This window comes from Esox lucius, chromosome 13 (assembly GCF_011004845.1).
Source record: "Esox lucius isolate fEsoLuc1 chromosome 13, fEsoLuc1.pri, whole genome shotgun sequence".
In the NCBI taxonomy this organism is placed as follows: domain Eukaryota; kingdom Metazoa; phylum Chordata; class Actinopteri; order Esociformes; family Esocidae; genus Esox; species Esox lucius.
The window spans coordinates 14,440,800-14,449,590 of record NC_047581.1 but is presented as its reverse complement, the minus strand read 5'-3'; the positions used below and the strand labels follow the sequence as shown (position 1 = coordinate 14,449,590).

General features: G+C 41.3%; 1 protein-coding gene across 1 annotated transcript; it reads left to right on the top strand.

The window, feature by feature from the left end:
• The first annotated feature begins 900 nt into the window (after positions 1-900).
• On the top strand, positions 901-8,119 carry asphd2 (aspartate beta-hydroxylase domain containing 2). Its single transcript, XM_010876352.4, has 4 exons — positions 901-1,300; positions 2,546-3,756; positions 3,963-4,076; positions 4,267-8,119. The coding sequence occupies exons 2-4, from the start codon at positions 2,892-2,894 to the stop codon at positions 4,374-4,376; spliced, it is 1,089 nt and encodes a 362-aa protein (XP_010874654.2). The 5' UTR covers positions 901-1,300; positions 2,546-2,891; the 3' UTR covers positions 4,377-8,119.
• Positions 8,120-8,791: the final 672 nt, after the last annotated feature.

Below are 8,791 nucleotides of genomic sequence, written 5' to 3'. Positions count from 1 at the left end.
ATACCCTCAAATGAAAGCTGAGAGACTGCACTTTAACCCACGGGGGATAGATTAGGCACATCCTCCCACGCAGTAGGTGTACCCGCCTAATAATAACATACTATTTCATTATTTAACTGTAACTTGAATATATTTTGGTAAACAGCCAGAATAACAAAACGTGTGTCAGTGTCCAATAATTTATGGACTTCAATGGAATTATTATTTACATCAACAACCAGAGTGGAATTATACAGGGGGAGGAGGAGCAATTAGGGTGAACTGTCTTGCTCAGTACAGAACAACATAACTTTCCCTTTGACGGAAGGGGTATTAGAACCAGGGACCCTAACTAAGTCCACCTTGCAACCCCAAAAATGTTCCATGTCCAACAAAATGAGGATTTTATCAAAATAGACAGTGGACACCATAGGTATGGCTTCGGCTGGTAAGAAACCTCAGCCAAAGTGGCACGCGTGTACAATTTTATAGAATTTTTGACACTTCGCTTTTTGACATATTACCTTGCAGAGACTTCAGGGGCTGTAGAAGAAGGGGTGCATCAAGGATATGAAACATGCCCTTCAAGAAGCTGATCCCCTGCTCTATAACAAAATTAAAATGAATATTTTTAGAATCTTGTTTTTGTTCATGAAACGTCCTTCGACACTGATGTAAGGCTTTACATCTTTCAGGAAGTGAAAAAAGTAATTGAATCTTCATTTTCTTGATACTGTGTGTCTTTATGAGTATTATTGGAGTCTCATACTATATTTGGCACCCGTTTATTGAGTAAACTGGTGTTTATTGGGCTCATCAGCACTTTGATAATAAGAAATAAAAGCCTACCAATACGAATCCGAACCCCGGACTCATCAACCTCTTCGATGACGTCAGAAAATAGCGTATGTTGTGATCTGTAGTTTTAATAGTAGCGCTCTGCTGGGTGAGTTGCCTATGTTTTAGGTCCTAGATTAGACTACATTTTTAGAATACGATTTTCATTGCGGACATATAGACCTATAGTTTATAAGCATTTAGCATTTTAATTGGCTTATGTGATTAATTTTATTCAGCAAAAGATTCGTTTGCACGACAATTTCGGGGCACATTTATCATACTTCCTGTTTAGCGGCTGTGCATTGTACGTAACGTAGCCTGCTGACTGTAACTGAATTGGACGTAACTAGCTATCAAGATGAGTAGGGCCTATTGACAGGTAATTATCGGCTAATGCACAGCCTTGATAAAGAGAACATTAAAGCTTCTTAGTAACCTGCAAATCTGTAGGCTGTATATCACCTACAATCATGAACATTGGGTGAGTCATTATTATTTTTATTACGTTTTATTTGTCCAGAGTTAATAGCTTTAGTTATTTGCTAAACTGTTATTGGCAGATCGTTACAGTGTATATCCCAGATCATGTATTGGTTTTTATGCGATTGTATAAAACGATGGCCGACTGTAATAACTACATACGTTTATACGAGCGTACGAAAAAGGGAATATTTGAGAAAGTGAGAGTGAGACGGATGTCAGTAAATTGGAGAGTGTTATGGATGATTGTCCCCATTTCTTCATAGGGTTTGTTAATACGGCTGTTTCTGAAGGCAGGCAAAGAAGCAGACAACGAGCGTATAGATCTGAGTGAACTGTGTAGGTACTAGAGTGGTTCTGTGGGGGCGTGCTTCTCGGTGGACTGTCATCGGGAATCCGTTCACGAGAGATGGGTGTTGTGGCTGTCCAAGCAATTTTAACGGACCATTTATGGCGAGATGGTTGGGATGCAGAGGCAAAGCAAGTTCTGTACTGTGATCTGAACGTGCGAGTGTTTGTCGCGTTCATGTTTACTGCATAGTTTTCTTGTTCCTTGTATATTTTCGTCTGTGTCATGATTGTGGGTGGTTCATACTGCAGTTACTGTTCATGTATCTATGCTGCTAATCCTTTGTTCTTTTAATGCACAGCATGTTGTTTTTTACATTGGCATGATCCTGATTTAATTTCCTAATCTGTAACAAGCCAATAATACGCTGCTGTAACACCCCTATTGGTCTTGTTTAGCATAATGTACATACCCTTGAACCTACTCGGGTTATATATGTATTTATATATGTATTTTAGTGTGGACATGAAATATGTCCACACAGTACATATTTCATCCATATTATCCTAATGTGTGATCATGCTTGTTCTTTTTTCTTGATTATCTCTGTGCGTGACAGAAAGATGTTGTTATTTAAAGGCATCAGTTTGAGTCAGTGCAGAGGAGTTGGAGAAGTGAATTTGAGATGTTGTCCCTGTGTCTGCGGGGGGACGGTGTGTGTCCAGGGGGTGGGGGTTTGTGCGGAGGGTGGTGCAGAGGGTGGCAGCCAGCCGGTTTCATACACAACTAAGTAGGGGAGGTGATTTGGAAAACTGAACTTGTGATGAGATCTGCATGTTGGTATCTGCCTCTGTATTAGATGCTGCCTGATGTCTTGTGTATTTTATCCCGAGCTAATGTTTAACGGCCCACTTGATCTTTCCCTCCCCTCTCTCTCTCTCTCTCTCTCTGATGCAGAGACCAGATAATCTAAGGTGTGTTGTCTCACAGCATTTGTCTAAAATGAATGTGGGAGGGGGCAGCCTAAACAGCGCACAGCCAGACGCCATGCAGGGGGAATCCTCCTCTCAGTCCTGAGTGCTGAAATGTAAGGACTGTAGCTTGTGTCGCACCAGATAGTGACAGACTGCATCCAGCAGGGGGATGTTAAAAGCTTCTTGAGAGTGGCCTCTCAGACACCCCGTGGAAGATTCTACCCTGAAAAGCCATTTCCTCCTGTCAGTGTCCGGAAGGTTCTGTCGTTGCCGTCGTCGACAGTGTTGTCCCCTGACGAGACATTGGGCGGTTTGAGGTCGGAGCCAGGATGGAGTGGTCCCTTGAAAGGGTGAGGGAGATGGTGGCAGGGGGGATGCAGTCTATGAGGGACTGTGAGTCCAGCGCTTTCGGCACAGCCATGTGCCTGCTCCTGCTGTTCGTGTGGTACTGTTACCGGGTGGGCCGCGAGCACAGCTCCTCTCCTCTGCGCGGGGGTTACAGCGCCGAGCCCAGTCGAGTGGGAGGGGTTGGGGGGGCCCTGATCAGCGCAGAGGGGGACGGTAGGGCCAAAGGCAGGCCGGCGTCGGTCGCGGAGGAGCAGAACAGCTTCGCTTACTGCCAGTCCGCCGAGTGCTTCCGCTGCACCAACACAGGAGAGGGTCTGAACCAGAGGCTCTACCACAGTCTGCAGGATTATGCCAAACGCTACACCTGGTCTGGCATGGGCAGGGTGCACAAAGGGGTGCGAGACCAAGGCCGCTACCTCACCAGCCGAGCCACCATCCAAAGGCCCGAGGTCTTCTTCCTACCCGACCTCCCCTCTGCCCCCTTCTTTTCACGGGACGCACAGAAACATGACGTGGAGCTGCTGGAGAGGAGCTTCCCCGCCCTGCTGGCTGAGTTTGAGAACATCTACCATGCCCCCCCGGCGCGGCCTGGCTCCTCCCTGCCTCCAGGGTGGAAGGCCAACAGCACGCCCCATGGCCAGTGGTGGACCTTCTACCTGGTGAACCAGGGTACACCGCTGGCTCTCAATGCCAGGAGGTGCCCCAGAGCCTGGAGGGTGCTGGGCCAGCTGCGCACTTTTATCGCCAACAACGTGTTTGGAAATGCCTACTTCTCTGTCCTGACCCCCGGAGCCCTGATTACAGAGCATTATGGCCCAACCAACGTCAGGCTGCGCTGTCACCTGGGTAAGACACTGAGGGAGATGCCTGGAGGACTACAATGCTCTTAAATACAGACATGTGTTTGTATTCCCCTGTAGCGTTATAAAGTGTTGACAGTAATTATGTTTTTTGCTTGATGCATGTTTTGAATTTCTGTATGAATTCCCATTTGTTTGTTGTGATATGATATTCGGCATTTACACAGGTTACTTCATGTTGGTCCTCTTTAGGTCTTCGAGTACCCTCTTCCTGTGAGCTGGTGGTTGGAGGGGAGCCGCAGTGCTGGTCTGAGGGGAGCTGTCTCCTGTTCGATGACTCCTTCCTCCACAGAGCCTTCCATGAGGGTGAGAGGTGAAAGCTGTATGTGATGAGGAGGGGGTGAAAGGGGTCACTTTTTTCTTTCTGGTGACCCCTTTCAGTCAGGTTTGCACACACGTGTGTGGGTGTGTTTGTAAAATCCAGACCAAGTGTTATTAAGCCGTTCGGGAAAGTTTGATCAGAGGAAGACAGTAATCTGGGTTTCTCTATGTTCAGGAGGCCCAGACGATGGCCCCCGGGTTGTCTTCATGGTGGACCTCTGGCACCCTAACGTAGCAGCTGCTGAGAGGCAGGCTCTGGACTACATCTTCACCCCAGGACGCTGAACAGACGGGGTGGGGTGGAGGTGGGGCTGGGCTGGGTAAAGAGCAACAGACAGAGTGTGTGTCAGAATTTAAAGATGCACTCCAGAGCATTTGTATATTTGCAGCCAGTAGTTCAGAAAGTGGTGCTCACAAGCCAGTTGATTCACCTTTTCTTGTATACTAGGTCATCATTTTTATTTATTTCGCAATTCGTATTATACGCTACAAATTTTGTTTGTACAGTGTGTTACACATTTTTTGTCCTAAAGATACTGTTGTGCATCTTTAAAAGACAATTGAATGTCTCTTGTGCCGTTCCTACACTCACATATTCTCTGTCTTGCTCAAATCTGCTCGCTCCCGATAACTCTTCCTGAGCACCTACTAACATAATGTCAAATGTTACATTTGAATGTTTACAGCCCTAGTCCTTATCTCTGTGATTATCCCTGCCCATTTGTGTGATAGTTTACTGTGCATTCCTTCAGAAATCAATAAAGCTTTCACAAAATATGGTTGGATAAGCACATGGAACTTGTTTTTAGAGATCAAATAATTTGCGTTTGAGAATTTCTGGGTTGTTGCTACCCAGGGTAAATGGTTGAATTTGGTAAATTATCTAATTAATGGTTAAAATAGGGTTGTATTTGATATCAACTTTGTATTTCTGTAAATAGTGTTGGAGTACTGAAAATATTTGAGAGGTTTTGAAAAATTATTGTCTTACAATCAATAGTTATTGTGTGGTCTTAATTTACTGGTATTGTGACGTGATCGTCTCTGCAGAAACATGGTCATTTTGATACATTCATTTCTAGATATTTTAAATGGTAATTAAGTGGTTTGGCTATTGTTCAGTGGCATTTTATATCATTCTGTGATTTTACAGCTGCATATCAAATTTATGGTGAAATTCCTCCCCAAGAAATGAATATTTGTGGCATTTGTACGCATTTTGAACAGTATTTATTAAATGGTGAATTATTTGAATCAACCAACTTCAGTCTTGATTTCGGAATCCCATTTGTGCATTGTAACAGCTTGTGTATTCAGTGTGTGCTTGGATGTCGTATTCCCATGGCTAGAATTTTGTTCTGGAGATTCATATTAGAAGCACCAGGAGGTGTGCATATGCTTCATTTCTGTATGAGCAGATGGAGAGAAAGCGACAATCGAGATTCTACTAAAGCAAAGCACAACCAGTATACCAACACACCTACTCATCTTGAGCAGCAGAGTATTAATGTTAATGTGAGGGTAAAAAAGTGTTATTTTACTTTTAAGAATACATTTTAAAAATATTTGCTTTCTGTGATGGGATGACTGCTCTTTCACAATATGAAAAATATGTATTTTCTTTGGCATGTATTATATACAGTGCCCTATGTAAATGTTCACACAGTAAATTGTTTTTGTTCTTTTGACTCTATGTTCCTAAACATTAAATTTCAAATCAAACAATTACTAGAGTTGAAGTATAGATTTTCAGATGATATTTGAAGGTACTTGTAATATGTAATATGAACATTTAGTAATTACAACAATTTGTAAACATTTATATTTAACTTTATATTTCAGTCTTTGTGGCGGTCTGAGGTACTGTCCTCTCTGATTGTAGGGAATGGTATTAGCCAGGGGATGAGATGTAGCCTTTTTTTTGCCAGACGTAGAGCTTGGAATTCAGGCCTAGTAGTTTGATTTTGGACTCTTTTTTCTCATGTCCAGGTGGCATGTCATATGCCTTTTACTCAGGATTTTCTTCCATGTAGCCACCCTACCATAAAGAACTGAATGACAAAGTGCTGCAGAGATGGTTGTCCTTCTGCTATGTTACATCTCCGCAGAGATACTCTGAAACTGTTAGAGTGGACATTGGTTTCATGACCCACCTTCTTGCCAGATGGACTGTTCTAGGAAAGGTCTTGATGGTTCCAAACATCTTCCATTTTACAATGGTGCTCCTGGGAACTTTCCAAGTTTTAGCTATTTATTCATAATCTTCCTTAGATCTATGCTTCGACACAAATCTTTGAAAGTTATTGGTGAGTTCTTTGTGCTTAATGGCTTGGTGAAGTATGGGACCATAAATATACAGGTGTGTGCCATTAATTCACAAACCTTTGTTTTCGCTTTGTGATTATGAGTATTGGGTACAAATTGATGGTGAACAAAACATTTCAAAATGAGAATCTCAAAACATGTGGCCGATTGGAAAGTGAATTGCCTATAAAAACAAAATGTGGAACTAATTAAGGGTTTTGAATACATTTCCGAAACCAAAACTTGTTATAAATCCACAAGTCTAAAACTTGAAATAATTGTTTGAATTGAAATGTCAACTTTAGGGACTAGTTTTGCAGAGATAGTTTAAGCCTAGTCCTGGACTAAATTATCAAACTCAATGGATTTTTCACATTGACATTCTAGATGTATTTATGTTGATGATTGGCAAAAACCTGTAATTGAATCCATTTTGATATCATGTTGTAATATAATAAAGTGGAAAGTCCATGAGGTGCATACTTTTGAGTGCCACTTTAATGGACAATAACCTTTAGTCTCATAACATTTCTGTGTGAACTTTTCCAAGTTGATAGAGTAAAGGTATTGAAACCTCTCCTCAGGGACCCCAAGCCATTACAGATATTTTATCTGAAAAATGTTCACTGTGCGAACATTTTCGTTCGGCACTATATATAATGCATACTAAAGAAACAACATGTTTTTCATATAGAGACATCACCGCTTTTTACACTATAGCTTACATTAACATTAATACTCTGCTTCTCAAGTTGAGTAGGTGTGTTGGTATACTGGTCGTGCTTTGCTTCAGTTGACTCTCCGTAGTCACCTTCTCTCCATCTGCTCATCCTGAAATACAGTATTACATATTAGAGGCACCTCCTGGTGCCTCTAATATTTAACCCCAGAACAACGTTCTAGCCATGGGAATATGACATCCAAGCACATGGTTAATACACAAGTGAATCAAGACTGAATCTGGCATATTTAAATCAAAAAATATTTATTGGGAAGGAAGGGGTCGGAATACTTTCTTTATTCACCAAGTCAGTAAGTTCTTAAAGGCACCAAAAGTATTGGGGATGAATAATATCATTCCCAAACAAAGCAATTATGTTTGGAATTTTGCAATTGAGATTTGCATCCATTACTAGTCAGACATCTGCAACACATTATCCTCACCAGACACTGGGTGTCTTCTCTGATGATCTGGGGATGCTTTGCCAGGCCTGTACTGCAGACATCTTCAGGTGTTTTTTTGGCATAGTACTCATCCGCAGGCATTGAAAAGCATAGAATTTAAATCTGATGATTCACTTGACCAGTTTATCCTTTTTATTGCAGAAACCATTCTGTTTTTCACTGTAGAGCTTTTTCTTTTCTTACCAGGCCTTTTGCAATGATTGAGTGTGTTCTCTTTTTAATGACCTTCAACACTGTCGTTCTCCTATAAATAACTTATTGGTCCTTATGTTGACAGACACCAATAGTAGACTACAAAGGAAAATGTAAAGCCTAAAATCAACACTAGACACTGACAGATCCCTTATGACTGCACAAATGATGTGACAAAACATGTCTGACTAACCAAAAACACCTGTCAAAATAAGTTCACCAGTACTTTTTATGCATGGAAATGGAGGGACTGTGTTGTCATTTCTAAAAAGTGTTGTCATTTCTAAATGCTCAAATCACTATGTACACAAATACCTTCAAATAAAAGTTGAGAATCTCTACTTTGACCTCATGCTAATTGTTTGATTTTAACTGTCCAAATACTTACAGAGTATGGATTGTCCGAATACTTACCAAGCCAAGCAATTCTGACAAGGGTTTGTAAAACTGAACCAAAATAGCCCACATGTTGTTGTTTGCAATGGTAAGCCAGTAAAACTGAGTGGGCAGAACTTGGGAAAAGAAGGGCCAAACAGGTTATCAACATCGTATTGGGCAATATTGTAGCATTTTGCGATATTTCTATGTAATTGTGCATTAATTCCTGTTATCTTGCACTCTATAGCTCCAATATGTGCATTAATGTTAAAGTTAGGTAACCTGAACATTTAGCTAATTTATCTGATGGATAACTATAAATCTAAGTTCTCCAATTATATATGATCAAAGGGTTTAAGTTAGGAAACTTGTCATAGGTTAAAATCCATTGGATAAACATAACATGCATCAATGTTTTCCACAAAATAATTAATTGCAAGCTTTAACCAGTGCAAATGTGTTTTGACACGGCTCATGAATATTCATATATTGCACATATGAATAGTTGGTAGTGGAAATCACAACTTGACGTTTAAATATACATCTGGTGGGCATTCTGCCTCTGTACTTCCTCTTAAGAAATCCCATCGGTGAACATCAGCGTTACAGGTAACTAAGCCGCCAGACGTAGTCGCTAAAGA

Coding starts and splice junctions, on each gene's coding strand:
- asphd2 (XM_010876352.4), top strand. CDS start 2,892: ATGGAGTGGTCCCTTGAAAGGGTGAGGGAGATGGTGGCAGGGGGGATG. Junction 3,757..3,962: donor CAGGCTGCGCTGTCACCTGG/GTAAGACACTGA, acceptor GGTCCTCTTTAG/GTCTTCGAGTACCCTCTTCC. Junction 4,077..4,266: donor CCACAGAGCCTTCCATGAGG/GTGAGAGGTGAA, acceptor CTCTATGTTCAG/GAGGCCCAGACGATGGCCCC.